The sequence below is a fragment of the Macaca nemestrina genome, chromosome 20 (assembly GCF_043159975.1).
Source record: "Macaca nemestrina isolate mMacNem1 chromosome 20, mMacNem.hap1, whole genome shotgun sequence".
NCBI classification, from domain to species: Eukaryota; Metazoa; Chordata; class Mammalia; order Primates; family Cercopithecidae; genus Macaca; species Macaca nemestrina.
The window spans coordinates 53,315,694-53,337,936 of NC_092144.1; the positions used below are offsets into that span (position 1 = coordinate 53,315,694).

The 22,243-nt window shown below is 39.0% G+C and overlaps 1 protein-coding gene across 1 annotated transcript in view; it reads right to left on the reverse strand.

The window, feature by feature from the left end:
- Positions 1 to 13,748: 13,748 nt before the first annotated feature.
- LOC105466244 (pregnancy-specific beta-1-glycoprotein 2-like) overlaps positions 13,749 to 22,243 on the reverse strand; it is a 28,281-nt gene continuing 19,786 nt past the window's right edge. The window contains exons 6-7 of the mRNA XM_071086202.1: positions 15,829 to 15,914; positions 13,749 to 13,994 (exon numbers count right to left, since the gene is read on the reverse strand). Of these exons, the coding sequence (XP_070942303.1) occupies positions 13,749 to 13,994; positions 15,829 to 15,914 (332 nt within the window). The remainder of the gene's footprint in view (positions 13,995 to 15,828; positions 15,915 to 22,243) is intronic.

Consider the following 22,243-nt stretch of genomic DNA (forward strand, 5'->3'; position numbering starts at 1 on the left):
CCTGGTTAACACAGTGAAACCCTGTCTCTGTTAAAAATGCATAAAGTTCGCCAGACCTGGTGGTGTGCACCTGTAGGCCCAGCTACAGGGGAGGCTGAGAGAGGAGAATGGTGTGAATCTGGGAGGAAGAGGTTGCGGTGAGTTGAGATTGCACCACTACATTCCAGCCTGGGAGAGAGAGCAAGACTCCATCTTCAAAAAAAAAAAAAAATCTGAAAGTGTTGCAGTAGGTAGCTGGTCAGACATGAGCAGGGCAGGAGAGATCCTTCCACATCCACACACTAGAAATGTCAAGTGTTCATCACCAGGTGATGGTCAAGTCAAGTGGTTGTAAATTCTAAAGTAATATTGGTTGCAGTTAGGTACAGGGAGATACAGGCTCACTATAGATAGAAAACACCTGAAACAGGTGATCAGCAGCTTCCTGATAAGTTCTCAGAAGTTGGGGAAGTGGGCTCAAATATATGCATTAAGAGGCAACATAATAGAGTTTCTGGTATATGACCTTCAGGAACTTTTTTAAATTTTTTTTATTTTTTTTTACATTTTAGAAGAATTTCTTAGTAACTATGTTTTTAAATTTTTTGATGTTTTATTTTATTTTTAAATCTTTTCTTTCCATAGGATTTTGGGGAATTGGTATTTCATTACATTAATTCTCTAGTGGTGATTTGTGAGATTTTGGTGCACCCATCACCAGAGCAGTAGACACTGAACTCAATTTGTAGTCTTTTATCCCTCACCCCCTTCTCACCCTTTTCCCCAAGTCTAATTTATCATTCTTATGCCTTTGCATCCTCGTAGCTTAGCTCCCACTTATGAGTGAGAATATTCAGTGTTTGGTTTTCAATTCCTGGGTTACTTCACTTAGAATAATAGTCTCCAGTTTCTTCCAGGTTGCTACGAATGCCATTAATTCATTCCTTTTGTGGCTGAGTAGTATCCAATCATGTGTGTACATATATATATATATACACACACCAAAATTTCTTTATCCACTCATTTATAGTTTACATTCCCACCAGCGGTGTAGATGTGTTCCCTTTTCACCGCTTCTACATCAACATCTATTATTTTTATTTATTTATTTTTGAGATGCATGGAGTCTTGCTCTTTCACCCAGGTTGGAGTGCAGTGGCATGAACTTGGCTCACTGTAACTTCTGCCTCCCAGGTTCAAGCCGTTTTTCTGCCTCAGCCTCTGGAGTAGCTGAGATTACAGGCATGTGCCACCTCACCCAGGTAATTTTTTTGTATTTTTAGTAGAGACAGGGTTTCACCATGTTTCAGCATGTTGTACACGCTGGTGTCAAGCTCCTGACCTTAAGTGATCCGCCCATCTTGGCCACCTTGGATTACAGGTGTAAGCCACTGTGCCTGTCCAACAACTATTATTTTTTCATTTTTTGATTATGAACATTCTTGCTGGAGTAAGGTGGCATTACATTGTGGTTTTCATTTGCATTTCCCTGATCATTAGTGATATTGAGCATTTTTTCATATGTTTGTTAGCCATTTGTATATCTTCTTTTGAGAATTGTTTATTCACGTACTTAGCCCACTTTTTCATGGGATTGTTTGTTTGCTAATTTGTTTGAGTTTCTTGTAGATTCTGGATATTGGTTATCTTTCAGATGTACAGATTCTGAAGATTTTCTTTCACTCTGTTGATTATATGTTTAGTCCGCTGACTGTTGCTTTGCTGTGCAGAAGCTCTTTAGTTTAATTCTCACCTATTTATTTTTGCTTTTGTTGCATTTGCTTTTGGGTTCTTGGCCATAAACTTTTTGTCTAAGTCAATGTCCAGAAGGATATTTCCAATATCATCTTCTAGAATTTTTATAGTTTCAGGTCGTAGATTTAAGTCCTTGATTCATCTTGAGTTGATTTTTTTACAAGTTGAGAGATGGGGATCTAGATCTAGTTTTCTTCTCCTACTTTCGGTCTGCCAATTATTTCAGCACCATTTGTTGAATGAGGTGTCCTTTACCCGTTTTATGTTTTGGTTTGCTTTGTGAAAGATAAGTTGGCTGTAAGTATTTAGGTTTATTTCTGGGATCTGTATTCTCTTCCATTGGTCTATGCACCTATTTTTATACCAGTACCACGCTATTTGGTGACTATGGACTTAGAGAATTATTTGAAGTCAGGTGATGTGACACCACTAGATTTGTTATTTTTGCTTAGTCTCACTTTCGGTATGTTGGTTCTTGATTGGTTCCATATGAATTTTAGAATTGTTTTTTCTAGTTCTGTGAAGAATGATGGTGGCATTTTAATGGGAATTGCATTGAATTTGTAGATTGCTTCTGTCAGTGTGGTCATTTTCACAATAATGATTCTATTCATCCATGAGCATGGGGTGCATTTTCATTTTTTGCATCATCTATGATTTCTTTCAGCAGTGTTTTGTAGCTTTTCTTGAGGTCTTTCACCTCCTTGTTTAGATATATTCTGAGTTATTATTTCTTTATGACTGCTGTCAGGAAAGGGGTTCAGTTCTTGATTTGATTCTCTGCTTGGTCACCCTTGGTGTGTAGCAGAGCTTCTGATTTGTGCACATTAATTTTGTATACTAAAACTTTGCTGAATTCATTTATCAGTTCTAGCAGCTTTTTGGAGAAGTCCTTAGGGTCTTCTAGTTATATAATTATATCATCAGAACACAGCGACAGTTTTATTTCCTCTTTACCAATTTGGATGCCCTTTATTTATTTCCCTTGTTTGATTGTGTTGGCTAGGACTTTCAGTACTCTGTTGAATAAAAGTGGTGAGAGTGGCCATCCTTGTTTTGATCCCCTGCTGAGAGTGGATGCTTTCAACGTTCTCTCATTCAGTATTATGTTGGCTGTGGGTTTGTGTGCCAATTATGCTGAGCGTTTTAATCATAAAACGATGTTGGATGTTGTCGCGTACTTTTTCAGTGTCTACTGAGAGGATCATGAGATTTTTAAATTCTGTTTATGTGGTGTACCACATTTATTGACTCATGTATGTGGAACCATTCCCGCATCCCTAATGTGAAACCTACTTGATTATGGTGGGTTATATTTCTGATTCAGTTAGCTAGTCTTTTGTTAAGAATTTCTGCATCTGTGTGCATCAGGGATTTTGGTCTGTAGTTTTCTTTGTTATGTCCTTATCTGGGTTTGGTATTAGGGTGATACTGGCTTCATAGAATGGTTTAGGGAGAATTCCATCTTTTTCTAGCATGTGGAATAGTGTCAAATGAATTGCTACCAACTCTTCTTTGAATGTCTGGTAGAATTCAGCTGTGAATCCATCTGGTCCTGGAATTTGTTTTGTTGTTAATTTTTAAATTACCTTCTCCATCTTGCTGCTTTTTATTGGCCTGTTCAGGGTTTTGAATTTTTCCTGATTTAATCTAGGAGGGTTTTACATTTCCAGGAATTTATTCATCCCCTCTAGGTTTTCTAGTTTATGCACATAAATGTGTTCATACTACTTTTGAATGATCTTTTGTATTTCTGTGGCATTGGTGGCAATAGCTCCCATTTCATTTCTAAGTGAGCTAATTTGGTTCTTCTCTCTTCTTTTCTTGGTTAATCTTGCCAATGGTCTATCAATTTTATTTATTTTTCCAAAAAGCCAGCTTTACATTTTATTTCTTGTTTGTATTACTTTGTTTCCACTTCATTTAGTTCTGCTCTGATCTTGGTTATTTTCTTTCTTCTGCTAGGTTTGGCTTTGGTGTGTTCTTGTTTCTTAAATTTCTAGAAATGTAACCTTAGACAGTCTGTTTGTGCTCTTTCAGTCATTTTGATGTAGGCATTTAAAGCTATGAACTTTTAGCACGCTCTTTGCAGAATTCCAGAGGTTTTGATAGAATGTGTCACTATTGTTCAGTTCAAAGAGTTTTTAAATTTCCATCTTGATTTCTCATTTGACCCAGTGATCATTCAGGAGCAAGTTATTTAATTTCCATTTGTTTGCATGGTTTTGAAGATTCCTTTTGGAGTTGATTTCCAGTTTAATTCTACTGTTTTCTGAGAGATTACTCATATAATTTCAATTTTCTTATATTTTTTGAGACTTGTTTTGTGGCTTATCATATGGCCTATCTTGAAGAAAGTTCCATGTGCTGATGAATAGAATGTATATTCTGGGTTGTTGGGTAGAATATTCTGTAAATATGTCTTATGTCTCTTTACTCTAGGGCATAGTTTAAATCCCTTGTTTCTTTCTTGACTTTCTGTCTTGATGACCTGTCTAGTGCTGTCAGTGGAGTACTGAAGTCCCTCACTATTATTGTGTTACTCTCTATCTCATTTCCTAGTTCTAGTAGTAATAGTTATATAAATTTGGGAGATCCAGTGTTAGGTGCATATGTATTTAGAATTGTGATATTTTTCTGTTGGACAAGTCCTTTTATTGTTATATAATGTCCCTCTTTGTCTTTTTTAACTGCTATTGCTTTAAAGTTAGTTTTTTTCTGATATCGGAATAGTTACTCCTGCTCACTTTCATGGCCATTTGCATGGGGTATATTTCTCTACCCTTTTACCTTAAGTTTATATGACCCTTTATGGTTAGGGGAGTCTCTTGAGGGCAGCAGATACTTGCTTCGTGCATTATTATCTATTCTGCAATTCTGTATCTTTTAAGTGGAGCATTTAGACCACTTACATTCAATGTTAGTATTGATATGTCAGGTACTGTTCCATTCATCCTGCTATTTGTTGCCTGAATACCTTGGTTTTATTCATTTATTTATTGTATTTTTGTTTTATAGGTCCTTTGAGATTCATGCTTAAAAAGGTTCTGTGTTGATGTGTTTCCAGGATTTGTTTCCAGATTTGGAGCTCATTTGAGCAGTTATTGTAGTCCTGGCTTGGCAGAGGCAAATTGTCTCAGCATTTGTTTGTCTGAAAAAACTGTTATCTTTCCTTTATTTATGAACTTTAGTTTTGCTGGATATAAAATTCTTGGCTGATAATTTCTTTTAAGGAGGCTGCAGATAGGCATGCATGCTCATTTGAGGTGTTCTTCCGTTATTGAAGATTACTAATATCACATGGGTTGAAAAGCATATGAGATTATTCACTTAATTGATGAGTACCCATTTATTTTTACATTAATTTGATACCATGTGCAAACAATATATAAACATAGGTACAGACATATACACATATGCGATACCATATAGAACATATGCAAGTACACATAAAGATAAAGGGAGATAGAAATACTTTAGATTTTTAATTTTAAAACTTTATGCATGGAACCCATAAAACTCATTATTTAAAAAAAAAAGTTGTATTTAAATTGTGGTTTTGTAAATAGAAAAAGGTAGCATTTATCTGGGGAAGCCCTTGCTGAGTTTTAGAGAAAGTAGATAGTAAATTTACATCTTAAAGCAGAGAGAGAGAGAGAGAGAGAGAAGGAATTTGGGTGTGTTGAAAGAAGATTAAAAATAGATGCCAAGGTAACACAATAATGATAGAAATTTGTAACAGAATTTTATAAGGAGATCGATTTTACTGACATACATGGCTTTTATTTTGGTCTGTGTTTTCCAATTGTACTCCAGGAATCTTACTACACAGGCTCCCTTCTAAAGTGCTGGTGGGCCACTGCACATGCAGACAGCCCACTTGAAGGGAAGAGTCAGGGGAGAAGAGATGCAGACCCCAGAATTATGTCAACATAGAAAAGCCTAAGTCAAAGGTCAAACCACACACAGGAAATCTCATCACCGGTTTGGCCCTGTTTTAAGTGTACTTTACTTTCCTTAATTTTTGCTCTAAGGCTTTAAATAAACTTTCACTTCTGCTGTAAAACTTGCCTCAGTCTCTTCTTCTGCCTTATGACCCTTAGTTGAATTCTTTCTTCTGAAGAAACAAGAATTCAGGCTACTGCAGACTTGTACAGATTTGCTAATATATTTTAGTGCCATTTTACGGAAAGAATATATATATATTCCTATATTTATACATATAATATATATATAACATATATGTATTCATAGAGGCCTTGAATCTACATTCTTGCTGTACTTTATGTAAACAATCCAGGTATAAGACTAAAACTTACTTTGGAAATACTTTGGTCCCATATGATTTCTATTGCATAAAAATGGGAAACAGGAGGGGGAAGATTATTTTTCAGAAGAAAACAACAGAACAACAGTTATTAAATTTTAGATGTGTTCATTTATTTTTTGAATTTGGTTATTTACCTAAAATTTGGACTGAATCCTAAATTTTTTCCAGGCTACAAGTTTCAAAACTAATGGTTTCAGAATTTTCTTCCATTTTTCTTCCATTTTGGTATATTATAAATTAAAACTCTGCTTTTAAAATTTGTATCTTTTTTTAAATTACACTTTTAAGTTCTGGGATACATATGCAGAACCTACAGGTTTGTTACATAGGTATACACGTGCCATGGTGTTTTGCTGCACCCACTAACCCATCAGCTACATTAGGTATTTCTCCTAATGCTATCCCTCCCCTAGCCCCCCACCCCTCAACAGGCCCCAGTGTATGATGTTCCCCTCCCTGTGTCCATGTCTTCTCATTGTTCAACTCCCACTTATGAGTGAGAACATGCAGTGTTAGGTTTTCTGTTCCTGTGTTAGTTTGCTGAGAATGATGCTTTCCAGCTGCATCCATGTCCCTGCAAAGGGCATGAACTCATCCTTTATTATGGCTGCATCGAATTCCAAGGTGTATATGGACCACATTTTCTTTATTCAGTCTCTCATTGATAGGCATTTGGGTTGGTTCCAAGTTTTTGCTATTGTGAATGGTGCTGCAGTAAACATATGCATGCATGTGTCTTTATAGTAGAATGATCTATAACCCTTTGGGTATACAATCAGTAATGGGATTACTGGGTCAAATGATATTTCTTCTTCTACATCCCTGAGGAATCTCCACACTGTCTTCCACAATGGTTGAACTAATTTACACTCCCACCAACAGTGTAAAAGCATTCCTGTTTCTCCACATCCTCTCCAGCATCTGTTGTTTCCTGACCTTTTAATGATCACCACTCTAACTGGTGTGAGATGGTGTCTCATTGTGGTTTCGATTTGCATGTCTCTAATGACCAGTGATGGTGAGCTTTTATTTATATGTTTGTTGGTCCATAAATATCTTATTTTGAGAAGTGTCTGTTCATGTGCTTTGCCCACTTTTTGATGGGGTTGCTTTCTTCTTGTAAATGTGTTTAAGTTTCTTGTAGATTCTGGATATTAGCCTTTTGTCAGATGTGTAGATTAAACGTTGCAAGCTGAAACTAGATGACTTTTGTAAACTTCTGGAGAAACCACAGCAACTTATACATAAATCTTTATGCCTGTTGATGAGTAGACTACACAAAAGGTACACATGAACACTGGGTTCAGACTGCAATTCAGAGAATTGTGTCAGATTGCCATTGCAATTGGAAGATGCTTCAGAAACTCTAGGAAATCTAGTCTATAGACGGCTCCAGACATTACAGGGGAACCAACATACAACTGAAAGGGTTAGAGCGATGTTTGCCAAACAAATTACTCTAATTGAAGCAGCAGTTGTGTGACTTGAATACGATTCCAGGACTGTACTGTCCGTTTGTTACTATGACTTCCCTTTGCCCTTTTCTGATTTGTCTTCATCCTCTTTTCCATGGGACATGAATTATTAAGAATGAGCCTTCCTAGTCATGTAGGATCAGATGAAACATACAGCCACAGGGGTCTTCTACAATGCTTTCTCTGAGAGCTTTTTAAGAACTGTGGGGCCAGGTGTGCTTGCACAGGCCTGTAATCCCAGCCTGAGAGTCCAAGGCTGGAGGACCACTTAAAACCAGGAGTTTAAAACCAGCCTAAGCAACAAAGGGAGATCACATCTTTACAAAACAAAATAAGTCCAATTAGCCAGGTGCAGTGGTGCATGCCTATAGTCTCAGACACTTTGAAGGCTAAGATGGGAGGACCTCTTCAGTCCAGGAGTTCTAGGCTGCAGTGAGTACACTCTAGGCGACAGAGCAAGATTGTGTCTCTTAAAAAAAAAAGAAAAAAGAAGAAGAAGAAAGAAGAAGAAGAAAAGAAGAAGAAGAAAAGAAGAAGAAGAAAGAAGAAGAAGAAGAAGAAGAAGAAGAAGAAGAAGAAGAAGAAGAAGAAGAAGAAGAAGAAGAAGAAGAAGAAGAAGAAGAAGAAAGGAAGGAAGGAAGGAAGGAAGGAAGGAAGGAAGGAAGGAAGGAAGGAAGGAAGGAAGGAAGAAGGAAGGAAGGAAGGAAGGAAGGAAGGAAGGAAGGAAGGAAGGAAGGAAGGAAGGAAGGAAGGAAGGAAGGAAGGAAGGAAGGAAGGAGAGAAGAAGAAGAAGAAGAAGGTAAACATGAAAGCCAAAGATCTCAGGCATCTCCGGATGATGGCCTGAACACATTGTTTTTTCTTGGCTTCAAACCTTTCAAGACGTGTATTTCTTTGTAAAAGAAAGACATGCTGATTGTAACTTTAGGTAAACAATCAAAATCTAGCTCCTAAAACTCAAGTATTTTAACTCTCATTCTGATAATATTTATTTTCTGAGGCACAGAAGAAAGACAATATTAGATCAATTGTTTTCCTGCCCACTCCATCCCTTCCTACCTGCCTTCTCTCTTTTAATCAAATGTATAAATACTAAGCCTCCTGAAACCTCTTCAGAGAGAACACAAGCCACCGAGGTTTTTTGAAACTTATGTTTTCCCAGGGTGCAGCATCAAGCTCTGGCTCAATAAAACTCGATTGTCCAAGACCCTTGTCTCAGTCAGTCATTCTGGATAACCACTATGAGTCCTGGAAAGCCCTTCAGTAATCTGTTGCCTGCCTACTTGATGTGTACCTAGGTGAGTCAGGTCTTCATGAGTCAAACACTCTTCTTCCATTTCTGCCTTTCCCAACCCTACCACTCAGTGCTGTGTGCTCTCATCTGACCCCAGCTCCCAGGTTGTTTGTATTGGTCTAAGAAAGCAAGACCAGGAAGGGCAGGTTGAGAAGGAAGTAAGAGGTCAACAGCCATGGAACGTGGCAAGTGGGGCTGTCATCGCTCAAAGCCACACTCCCTGGGTGCATTTTATGAATTCTTCTGGATTTGGAATCTTTTCCCTGTGTGTCTATCTAGCAACTCAACCTCCTCCTGCTTTCTTCTCTTTACATTTTCTGTTTCTAATGCACTTTTTTATCTCCAGAGGATGGTAATGAAAATAGTTGACAATAGAATAAAAAATGACCTTTCGTGAGACTTAGAACCTGGCCTTTTTTTTTTTTCAAAAAAGATAGAAGTTTCTCAAAGCTAGCTTTTATGGAGGGCTGTGCAGTTGTGAGTGTAGTGTTAGGGAACAAGTGCATACGTGAAGGATGAGACAGAAAACAAAATGCTGGCTGTCAAATCCTGAATGTAAATGGGCCAAAAATCATTTCTGAAGGTGGATGTCATTCAGGAGGCCTTGTAAATCTTAGAGTGCCCTCTTACCAGATGAAGTGGAGGATGAGGTTAAATTATGGAGTGAGGAGACAGTGGGCACATACTTCCCTGCCACAGTTTTTTTTTTTTTTTAATCTGTAAAAATGGGGATGGTGGCACTTAGGATTTTTTTGTCAGGACTGTAGGTACATGAAAAGCTCTTAGGATAGTGCCTGGTGCATAGTGAGTGCTGCATCAGTGTATGAGCTATTATAATTATGGGAATAGGCAAAGGTGCCACCCTGGCCATCCAGAGTGTTGAGGTACTTTCCAGTCAGGGTCCAGGCAGGCCAGCTGGAGATAAAGCTCGTTAGTGGGGAAGCTTAACTTCCAGGAGTAGAAGAATTTAGGAGGAGTAATTCATGCACAACATTCTGTAAACATTCCTTTACCCAACAGTAGGAATGCTCAGAGTGGGTGTGGCTTCCGTGACAATCATTATCTCCTGGGAATCTAAGAATGTGTCCTAGAGTTGACTGGCTTTGATGTAAGCCAAACCCAGAAATGGGCATCAGGGCTGCCTTGCAGATAGCATTCATCTTGAAAATGAAAACAGTTATCTTGCTAAAAGAGTACCCTCTTCCAGCCCAGACCATTATTTTTGTTTTTGTACTATCCTAATTTTTAAGGTGTAAGGAGAAAGACTGAAGAATAAAATAATGAAGTGCATGTATGAAATAACAGGTTGAATTGAGACTGGTATGCATAAGTTAAGAGAAATCGTGTATACATTTTGTGCGAACATAAAAAGGATTTCTTTTTGCAAGCAGACCTCTCCATATAAATAATACTCATTGCCTTTAGTGCATAGCAGACTCTATCACAAGAACACATCATCAGAGTCATGAGAGAATGGGTAGTGTGGCTTCTTTAATTGGCAGGTTAGACTGAGAAAGTTACTGAAGAGAAAGGAGTTGAAGGAGAAGATAGGTGACGGCAAGAAAAATGGGATGGTGAAAGGAAAGGACTGAAAGGAATGTTTACGGAGGGCTTATCAGGTACCAGGCTCTGTGACTAATGTCTTACACATGTTAATTTACTCTTCCACTGTCATTTTCTGATGTAGTAAGAGTCAGCCTTACACTGCAGATGAGGAAAGAGGCTGAGGGAGGTCAAATGAGGGGCCTAGGGTCCTCCAGCCACTTCATAGCAGAGCTAGTATGTTTCACTGTGGTTTGTGCAGACAGAAAAGTGAGACATGGAAGGAAGGCAAAACGTATTTTTGTTGTGGGTAATGTTTATGAAAGTGACCTGTATAAGACAGAATAATGGCCTCTTAAAAATGTTCACAACCGGGCAGGGTGCAGTGGCTCACGCTTGTAATCCCAGTACTTTGGGAAGATGAGATGGGCAAATCACGAGGTTAGGAATTCGAGACCAACCTTGCCAACATGGTGAAACCCTGTTTCTACTAAAAATGCAAAAATTAGATTGGTGTGGTGGCCGGCACATGTAATCCCAGCTACTTAGGAGGCTGAGGCAGGAGAATCATTTGAACCTGGGAGGTGGAGGTTACAGTGAGCTGAGATCACCCCACTGCACTCCAGCTGGGGTAACATGAGTGAAACTCTGTTTCAAAAAAAAAAAAAAAAAATCCACATCCTAACACTTGGAACACATGCATTTATTTTCTTGGAAAAAGCACTGTTCAACGGTGATGCAGTTGATTATATTCAGATGGAAAGCTTATTCTCGATTATCTGGGTAGAGCTCAGTGTCATCATAAAGGTCCTCGTAAGTGAAAGACAGAGGCAGGAAGGTCAGAGTGAGAATGATACCGCATGAGAGACTCCACTGGCCATTGCTTGCTGTGAACATGTATGACAAGACAGAATTACAACTAATTTAGTTATATGTGGAATTGGCTTTTATTTGTCATTTATGATTTGGGTCAGCTCTCCATCTACAGATACAGTGATGACTCCCCCTGGGCAATACAGTAACATAACAGTGGGTTTTGTCAAATACGGATCAGTAAACAAAGCCATAGAAATAAATTGATTGGTTAACATCAGAGTACTTCAGGTCACTTTTTTTGGTAAAAGTTAAAGCAGAGGGGACTTCCTGATTATGCTCACTCAGGTAGACTGGAATCTGTTTTTTACTGAAAAATATGATCTGTTTTGAGAGCGACCTGCTTCCTTAAATTTTCAGTGGCAGTGTATAACATCTAGCACGTGTGGTTCTATTTTGGAGTGTCTGTACTCTCACTTAGGTGAGAATATGACCAAAACTTAAAGAATTATCATTAGTATCAATAAAAGTATTTTTGGGCTTCCATCATGTCTTTTCCTTTCTTTTTAATTTCCTTTGTCTTTTAAAAATTTTTTTATACTTTATGTTCTAGGGTACATGTGCACAATGTGCAGATTTGTTACATATGTATACATGTGCCATGTTGGTGTGCTGCACCCGTTAACTCGTCATTTACATTAGGTATATCTCCTAATGCTGTCCCTTCCCCTCCACCCACCCCACAACAGACCCCAGAGTGAGGTTCCCCGTCGTGTGTCCAAGTGTTCTCATTATTCAATTCCCACCTATGAATGAGAACATGCGGTGTTTGGTTTTCTGTTCTTGCGATAGTTTGCTGAGAATGATGGTTTCCAGCTGCAACCATGTCCCTACAAAGGACACGAACTCATCCTTTTTCTTTTTTTTTTTAAATATTTTAAGTTCTAGGTACATGTGCACAACGTGCAGATTTGTTACATATGTATACATGTGCCGTATTGGTGTGCTGCACCCATTAACTCGTCATTTACATTAGGTATATCTCCTAATGCTATCCCTACCCCCTACCCCCTCCCCACAATAGAACTCGGTGTGTGATGATCCCCTTCATTGTTCAATTCCCACCTATGAGTAAGAACATGCAGTATTTGGTTTTCTATTCTTACGATAGTTTCCTGAGAACGATGGTTTCCAAATGTCCCTACAAAGGACACCAACTCACGCTGTTTTATGGCTGCATAGTATTCCATGGTGTATATGTGCCACATTTTCTTAATCCAGTCTGTCATTGATTGACATTTGGGTTGGTCCCAAGTCTTTGCTGTTTTGAATAGTGCCGCAGTAAATATATGTGTGCATGTGTCTTTATAGCAGCATGATTTATAATCCTTTGGGATTATAAATATGTGTGTCTCTGCGCGTGAGCTAGGTCTTCTGAATACAGCACGCTGATGGCTCTTGACTCTTTATCCAGTTTTCCAGTCTGTGTCTTTTAATTGGACCTTTTAGCCCACCTACGTTTAAGATTAATATTGTTATGTGTGAACTTGATCCTTTCATTGTAATGTTACCTGGTTATTTTGCTCGTTAGTTGATGCAGTTTCCTCCTAGTGTCGATGGTCTTTACATTTTGGCATATTTTTGCAGCGACTGGTACTGGTTGTTCCTTTCCATGTTTAGTGCTTCCTTCAGGAGCTCTTGTAGGGCAGGCAAGAGATCAGCATTTCTTCCTCTGTAAAGGATTTTATTTCTCCTTCACTTATAAGCTTAGTTGGGCTGGATAAGAAATTCTGGGATGAAAATTCTTTTCTTTAAGAATGTCGAATATTGGACCCCGCTCTCTTCTGGCTTGTAGAGTTTCTGCCCAGAGATCCGCTGTTAGTCTGATGGCTTCCTTTTGTGGGTAACCCGAACTTTCTCTCTGGCTGCCCTTAACATTTTTTACTTCATTTCAACTTTGGTGAATCTACAATTATGTGTCTTGGAGTTGCTCTTCTCAAGGAGTATCTTTGTGGCATTCTCTGTATTTCCTGAATATGAATGTTGGTCTGCCTTGCTAGGTTTGGGAAGTTCTCCTGGATAATATCCTGCAGAGTGTTTTCCAACTTGTTCTATTCTACTAGTCACTTTCAGGTACAGGAATCTGATGTAGATTTGGTCTTTTCACATAGTCCCAAATTTTCTGGAGGCTTTGTTCATTTCTTTTTACTCTTTTTTCTCTAAACTTCTCTTCTCGCTTCATTTCATTCATTTGACCTTCAATAACTGATACCCTTTCTACCAGTTGATCGAGTTGGTTACTGAAGCTTGTGCATTTGTCACGTAGTTCTCGTTTCATGGTTTTCATTTGTATCAGGTTGTTTAAGGACTTCTCTACATTGGTTATTCTAGTTAGCCATTCGTCAAATCTTTTTTCAAGGTTTTTAGTTTCTTTGCGCTGGGTTTGTACTTCCTCCTTTAGCTCGGAGAAGTTTGATTGTCTGAAGCCTTCTTCTCTCAACTCGTCAAAGTCATTCTCTGTCCAGCTTTGTTCCATTGCTGTCAAGCAGCTGCGTTCCTTTCAAGGGGGAGAGGCACTCCGAGTTTCAGAATTTTCAGCATTTCTGCACTGCTTTTTCCCCATCTTTGTGGTTTTATCTACCATTGGTCTTTGATGATGGTGATGTACAGATAGGGTTTTGGTGTGGATGTCCTTTCTATTTTTGTTAGTTTCCCTTCTAACAGTCAGGATCCTCAGGTACAGGTCCGTTGGAATTTGCATGAGGTCCACTTCAGACCCTTTTTCCCTGGGTATCAGCAGCGGAAGCTACAGAAGAGTGTATATTGCTGAACAGCCAATGTTGCTGTCTGATCATTCCTCTGGAAGCTTCATCTCAGAGGTGTACCAGCCATGGAGATGTGGGGTATCACTGTGCCCCTAGTGGGGATGTCTCTCAATTAGGCTACTCAGGAGTCAGGGACCCACTTGAGCAGGCATTCTGTCCGTTCTCAGATCCCAAACTCCATGCTGGGAGAATCACTACTCTCTTGAAAGCTGTCAGACAGGGACATTTACATCTGCAGAGGTTTCTGCAGCCTTTTGTTTGGCTATGCCCTGTCCCCAGAGTTGGAGTCTACAGAGGCAGACAGGCCTCCTTGAGCTGCGGTGGGCTCCACCCAGTTCAAGCCTCCTGGCCACTTTGTTTACCTACTTGAACCTCAGCAATGGCAGGTGCCCCTCCCCCAGCCTTCCTGCTGCCTTACAGTTAGATCTCAGACTGCTGTGCTAGCAATGAGGGAGCCTCCATGGGCATAGGACTCTCCAAGCCAGGTGCAGGATATGATCTGCTGGTGTGTCGTTTGCTAAGACCCTTGTTAAAGTACAGTACTAGGATGGGAGTGACCTGATTTTCCAGGTGTTATGTGTCACGGTTTCCCTTGGCTAGGAAAGGGAATTCTCTTCTCCCTTGCACTTCCCAAGTGAGGCGATGCCTCACCCTGCTTCCACTCTCATTTGTTGGGCTGCACCTACTGTCCTGCACCCACTGTCCAAGATGCCCCAGTGAGACGAACCTGGTACCTGTGCTGGAAATGCAGAAATCACCCGTCTTCTGTGTTGCTCACGCTGGGATCTGGAGGCTGGTGCTGTTCCTATTTGGCCATGTTGGCGCTATACCCCCTTTTCTTTTTCTTAAATGGAGTCTTGCGCTGTGGCAAAGGCTGCATTGCAGTGGCACAGTCTCGGCTCACTACAGCCTCTGTCTTCTGGGTTCAAGTGATTCTCCCACCTCAGCATCCAAAGTAGCTGGGATTATATTGCGGGATCTGGCCAGCAGCCCACAATGCAACAGACCTCTTTCTTTGTTCCCAGGCGGATTGGCAGGTCAAGAAATAAAACACACACACATGATAGTGAAAGCTGGATCCAGGGGGGTCATTACCTTCTGGTCCTGTGATGCTACCAATACAATGGATATACCAACATTTATTATTAACTTTAGTGAGGGCAGGGGTAGGTTAGTGAGGGATTCGGGGTTGTTTGATTATGAGTTGAGATGGTCACATGGGGATGAAGTAATTTTTTAACATAACATCGGTATGCAGAAATACAAGACTATCAATCATGATGAGACTCTTACCTCTCTTAATTTGTCCTTGCTTATGCCTGTCTCCTTTGCTTTCCAGAATAATGCTGTACTTAGGATTTCACAAGAAGTAGCTTCTGAGAGTAAGTTAACAGTATCAGATATATCAAGTCAAAAACACTTTTTTTTAAGATGGAGTTCCTCTCTTGTTGCCCACGCTGGAGTGCAATGGCACAATCTTGGCTCACCATAACTTGCGCCTCCTGGGTTCAAGTGATTCTCCTGCTTCAGCCTCCCTAGTAGCTGGGATTATAGGCATGCGCCATGACACCAGGCTAATTGTGTATTTTTAGTAGAGAGGAGGTTTCTACATGTTGCTAAGGCTGGTCTCGAACTCCCGACCTCGGGTGATCCACATGCCTTGGCTTCCCAAAGTGCTGGGATTACAGGCGTGAGCCACCACACCTGGTCCACACATTTTTACATAACAAGAGACCCTTTAGTCCACCAGAAGACAGCCCTTAGCTGCATCTTCAACTCAACTTTTTCCTCAGATGTATGGAGTTTTTTTTTTACGCTTCTACTTTTCATTTCAACTTTGGTGAATCTACAATTATGTGTCTTGGAGTTGCTCTTCTCGATGAGTATCTTTGTGGCATTCTCTGTATTGCCACAGAGAAAAAAGCTGTCCACAGTGTAAAGTCATCAACTTGCTGTCGTGGTTTACAGTTTAAGTGTCTCTAAGTTATGGTGTTGAACATTTGGCGAGCTCTGAAGGGCCCACACCTCAAACACGAGGGTTTTCCCATGAAATTTACATTGGTTGCCCACCTCTAGCTTATATGGCTTCAGGAACAGAGCTGTTCCTGTTCTTAATGATTTCATTGGAGAAAAAAGAATTGAAAGAACTAAAAGAATTCAGGGTCCAGTCCAGTCTACCAATGGATTATAAATACTCAAAGATAATGAACAGTGGCTCAATATGGTAACAGGTGTACTACAGTTTTTCTTTTCGAAATAATTTGTCTCTATATAGGGGTCTCTATTTTAACCAAGGATAATCCCAGTAGGATGAATTTGTTTTAAAATAGGTTGAATCTCACCGAACTTGCCTAGATTTTTTTACCTAAATGCAGCAAGAGTAGCAAGGGACCAAGAGGCTCTTTTTAAACTTTGCTTTGCTAGAAGTTTTATAAGACTCTCAGATTAAACTTTCAAAAACCTCTTGAGACTAGGAAGACAAACCAAGGCCAGCTTCAGACTTTCCCTGCATTCCCTATGGGTTTATCCTATGTGTATTCTCAAATAGAACATCCCAGTCAAAGCCTTAGTAATATAACCAATGTTTTCAAATGTGTCCTGTTATAAAGAGAGTAGATTCTTACCGAACTTGTGCAAATAACTTTATTACCATAAGCATGTGAATACTCATGAATAGTTTCCCAATTCTGGGGCACTCAGATTCGGAGCAAAAGCAAATGTTTCCATTTTTGTTTACAAAAGTATATTTTACCAAGTTGCTGTAAAGTATAAATAGCTTAAAAGAGAAAGTTCACGAATCTGGAGAATAAAACATTCAAAGAATCAGCACATTCTCAAATAAAAAGTTATGAAAACGTTATTATTTTGATTATTTAGTCCAATAAAAGTTACAGTTTTTTTCTTCTTTGTCTTGAATTTCATGAAGGTATCAGACTGTTCATTAAAAGTTTGAAAGTTCTCAGAGAGTCCAAGGGTATGATCTTGAAGTTATCAGAAACTTATATTCAAGAGTTGTTGTCAGAGTCTTTTCCATATATCTCCTCAAAGAAAAAGCAATTTTGGACTGTAGCTGATTATAAATACTTCAAGGAAGAATCAAAGCAACTGCCTGGGAATGACAAAGATTTAAAATGACTATGGTTAAAAATCTAAGGAGGTTTTTATTAGGTTGATTATGGTAAAGACACAGCTCACATAGAAATCTACTTACCTCTGTGGCATATAACACTATGACTGATAACATATTCGATTTCCAGAAATTTCATATGGTTTTTAGAATACTAATTTTTTTTAATTTTTTCATTTTTATTTTTATTTTTTTGAGATGGAGTCTCGCCCTGTCGCCCAGGCTGGAGTGCATAGGCACGATGTCTGCTCACTACAAGCTCCGACTCCCAGGTTCACGCCATTTCCTGCCTCAGCCTCCGGAGTAGTTGGAACTACAAGCGCCTGCCACAACACACGGCTAATTTTGTTTTTGTATTTTTAGTAGAGACGGGGTTTCACCATGTTAGCCAGGATGGTCTCGATCTCCTGACCTCATGATCTGCCGTCTCGGCCTCCGAAAGTGCTGGGACTACAGGCGTGAGCCACCGCGCCCAGACTGGAATACTCATATTATTAACATTCCCATAAATATTAATTAGAGAAAGTTTAGCATCACTGATTACTCATTTGAAAATGCTTTATATATATTTTAACATATCACATAAGGTGACTTTTCCATTCAGCTTCTGTTTCCCAACTGGATTACTGAGTTCTTCATGTAGCCCATTAATAATTAGGGCCAAAAAGTATAGTCTTATGTACATTCAAAAAGGTCTTTAGGTAATGCCGGTACTTCTACCTGAAAATCATTGATTTAGTTTTAAGTTCTACCTATTACAACAAGAGTTCTCCATCCTCTTTACATGTTTCTAGTGTCAGGGAAGACTTAAAAATTACCAGTGCCTGGGTCCCTCGCCAGACCTTTAAACTGGAACTAATACACGGGGCTTGAGCATCCACTTTTAAAAATGTTTTCCAGTGATTCCAATGTGTAGCTATATTTCCCATCAGATTTCCCTGGTTTCTTGTGGCCTTCACTTTTTTTCTATTTGGTATCATGATTATTTTCAGGTCTCATTTCCTGTCTTAGGCCTTATGTCTCCTGGGGTAGAGACCTTGCCTAATTCATTTCTGTATCTTTTTGGAACACGTGAATTGGTCATCAGGAAAAAGTCTCAAGCACACATAGGTTTTGTTCTGAGTCTCAGGTTCACAGGCTAATCCTAAAGTCTTTGTTCTCCACGAGGTCAGAGATTACTTGTGATGAAGGAAGTGGTTAAGTCTGTAGTGCAGATGGTGGAGGCGAGTCCATCCTGTTTTTAGGCAGAGCATTGGAACTAAGAATTTTATGTCTATGTGGGTGAAGGGGCAGAGATGTGTAGGAAGACAGTTCTAATTAGGATGGAGGAATTATACTAGGAAGTAGAGGTAAAGGAAGTGAGAAGGATTAGTAAACAGAAGAAATGTGAACTTACCAAATAGGCTAGAGTACATGCCTGGAGATTCCTGATTAAGTGAATTAACTAGATTTTAGAAAGGTAATGAGGCAGTCCTGCGCAAGGAAGGTTTCAAAGTCCGGAGGCAAAAAGTCAAGCAGCACTTTGAGAAGTGGTTGGTCTTTATGGGAATGGAGAGAATTACACTATTGAGAGATGTGAAAAATAATGAAGAGGGCTTCACAATGTGAAATTGTGTTTCTCATTTGAACAAGCGGAGGCTGGAGATAATTATGTCTAAAAGACAGTGGGGTACAGGGAACACAAAGGCCAGGGAGAAAGGGAACTGCAGGAATTAGTGTTGAGAAGCAGGAGTTTGGTGGAGGAAAGAGAAGATCCAGTCCCAGATACAGGCAAATAAGTCTTCTCCCTCTCCCAAACATGGCAGTCAACCCTTCAGGAAATGGGACAAGAGAAAAGACCATCATACCTGCCAGTCTTCCCAAAATACAGAAATGACATCACGGCTGCTATATCGGATTAATGCCAGGATGGACGTCCTATTCCTGAACGAGCTGTCATGGAAAGAAAAGAAGAAAAAAAAAAAAAAAAAGGAAGGGAGTTGATGTTATTTTACGGGGGGAGCCTCAGGAACAAGGATATAACATGAGGTATTCTATAATTGTTTCTTCAAGGAATACATTGCTTCTGTTGGAAAGTTGATGGGAGATGATTATATTCTTGCAGTTTTTTTCCCCTCTCGCAATATTTCTAGGTTGGTGATCAGTCCTCTGTCAATTCTCTACTGCACTCAGATATTTCAGAAAACTTTCAGATGTGAGAAAGGCTGATTACTATTTTCTATGTCATTAGAACTTTAGACCTTTCCACCTTTTCATGGTTGCATCTTTTTCTGAGTGTGTCTGCTGTGGCAGCCATCAATGAGACCCTGCCAGGTCTCCATGGCAGGGACCTGATTGACAGAAGGCCCAGGTCAGTGCATTTCAAATTCACCACCTCCTTTGCACAGAAATCTTCCTTCCCACAGGCTCCCAACAAGGGCGTGAAAACAAGCCTAGTTCTCTGAGGCTCTCTTTAACTTTAATGGGTGACTAGTTGGAGGACACCCCATCAGCCTTGCAAAACTCTCTTAGAACTGCATTGATACCTAAAACTTCTTTCTCTTTCTTTTACACAGGAGTCAGCTCTGCATAGTGGTCTGTGGGTTCTCCCATACTACCTTCATGCCTGTCCCACATTCCCTCACAGGTGTCTTCCATGATAAATTATCTCATATGTCCAATCCCAACCTGGATGCATCTCAGTTGGTAAAAAGTAACATACCAGGCTTGATTCTTTGCACTTAGCTTTTTTCCTTTTTCTCCCACAAGTAGTCAGTAGCCATGTCCTAGTTTTTTTTTATGTGGTACCTCTTTTTCTATATATATATGGAAATAGGTACTGTTGAGGGGCACGTCCTATATGCCAGGTCCTGTGCTAAATACTTTACCTGTACCTCATTTAATTCACACAGTAATCCTGTCAGGTAGACATTATTTCCATTTTGCCAGTGAAAAGACACAAGCTTAGAGTAGTGTAAAATCTCTCCTGGTGTCATATGTCTAGTAATAGGTGGATCTGAGATTTGATTCTAGGACTATTTGACCTCAAGGCTAATGATGATGGTAGTAATATAGCAGCTGACATTGGTTCGTCTGTGTGTGGCATCTTGTTTCATTAACTGCATGAAACCTTTAAAAGAATGGTATGAAGCAAGCTCTCTCATACTTCAGGATATGAAAAAAGAACAACCTAAACCCAAGCACAGTGATTGAAGGATACAATATGGATTAGAGTGGATAAAAATAAAATGGAGAATGGAAGAAGAATAGAGGAAATTAATGAAACCAATGTTGATTCTTCAAAGTAAAATCAACAATATTGATGACCATTAACTAGACTGACTAAGAAAAAAAGAGAGAAGATTAAAATTACGAAAATCAGAAATGAAAATGGAGTCCGAGCATGATGGGTCATCTTTTAATCCTAGCACTTTGGAAGGTCACAATGGGAGGATTTCTTGAGGCCAGGTGTTTGGACCAGCGTAGGTAACCTGGGGAGACCCTCCCTCTACAAAAAAATTTAAAAACCAATTAGCTGGGCATGGTGGCATACATCTGTAGCCCTAGTATTTTGGGAGGCTGAAGAAGGAGAATTGCTTGAAACCAGGCGGTTGAGGCTGCAGTAAGCCACAATCACGCCACTGTATTTCAGCCTGGGCTGGCCTACAAAGTGAGAGCCTGTCTCTCTCTCTTAAAAAAAAAAAAAAAAAAAAAGTAAGGTAAAGAAAAACAAAAACAAAAAAGAAAATGAAGTGATTACTACCAATTCTAATGAAACAATGATCATGAAAGTACTGTTAATAATTGTATTCCAATAAATTGGATAACCTAGATGAAATAGATTAATACCTAGAAAAACACAAAAATATGTATAGAACTATAATCAGTAATAAGATTGAATCAATAAAACCATTTGATGAAATTCAGTATTTTTTCATAATAAAAGCATTCTAAGAATGGAAGGAAACCACCTCAACATAAAGGTAATATGTGAAAAACCCAATGCTAACATCATACTCAATGGAGAAAGACTGAAAGCTTTCCCTGTATGAGCAGGAACAAGACAAGGATGCTGCTTTTGACACTTCTATTCAATGTAGTATTGAATTGTCTAGTCAGGAAAATTAGGCAAGAATTTTTAAAAAGACATTCAAATTGGAAGAAAGGAGTAAAATTATTTCTGTTCACAGATAACTTGAACTTATATGTAGAAAATCCTAAAGATGGAACAAATCTATTAGAATTAATAAATGAATTCAGTAATGTTGCACAATACAAAATCAACATTCAAACATCAGTTGTATTTCAACACATTAACCATGAACAATCTGAAGGGAAATTAGGAAAAAAATTTCAATTTGTATTAACATCAAAAAGATTAAAATATTTAGGAATAAGTATAACCAAAGAGGTGAAATGATTATACCTGAAATCCATAAAATATTGCTTAATGTTGACATCAATAAAATGAAAGATATTTTGTTTTCATGAATTAGAAGACTCACTATTGTCAGGAGGACAATGCCACCCAAAATGAGCTGCAGATTCAATACAATTCCTATCAGAATCTCAGTGACATTTTTGCAGTTAAAGAAAAATCCATCCTAAAATATATATTGAATCTTATGACTCTAAGAGACAAATAACATTGAAGAGGAAGAATGAGGCTGGAGGACTCACACTTCCTGATGTCAGCATTTCCTACAAAGCCCAAGTAACGAATACAGTGTGGTACTAACATAAAGGAGGAAATAGAATTTAATGAGATAGAACAGAGAGCCCAAGAAAGAAATACTTGCATATATGGCCAAATGATTTTCATCGAGTGTACCAAGATCGTTCAATGGGGAAAGGACAGTGTTCTCACCAAATGATATTGGAAAAGCTGGATATCCCAGGGCAAGAATGAGTGGAACCTTTACCTAACATCATATACAAAAATTAATGCACAATAGATCAAAGATCTAAATGTAAGAGCAAAATCTACACAACTCTTAGAAGAAAACAGGAGAAAAACTTCATGATATTGGATTTCACAATGATTTCTTGGTTGTAACAACAAAAGCATAGGCAACAAATAAAATGGATAAATTGGACTTCATAAAAATCAAAACATTTTATACA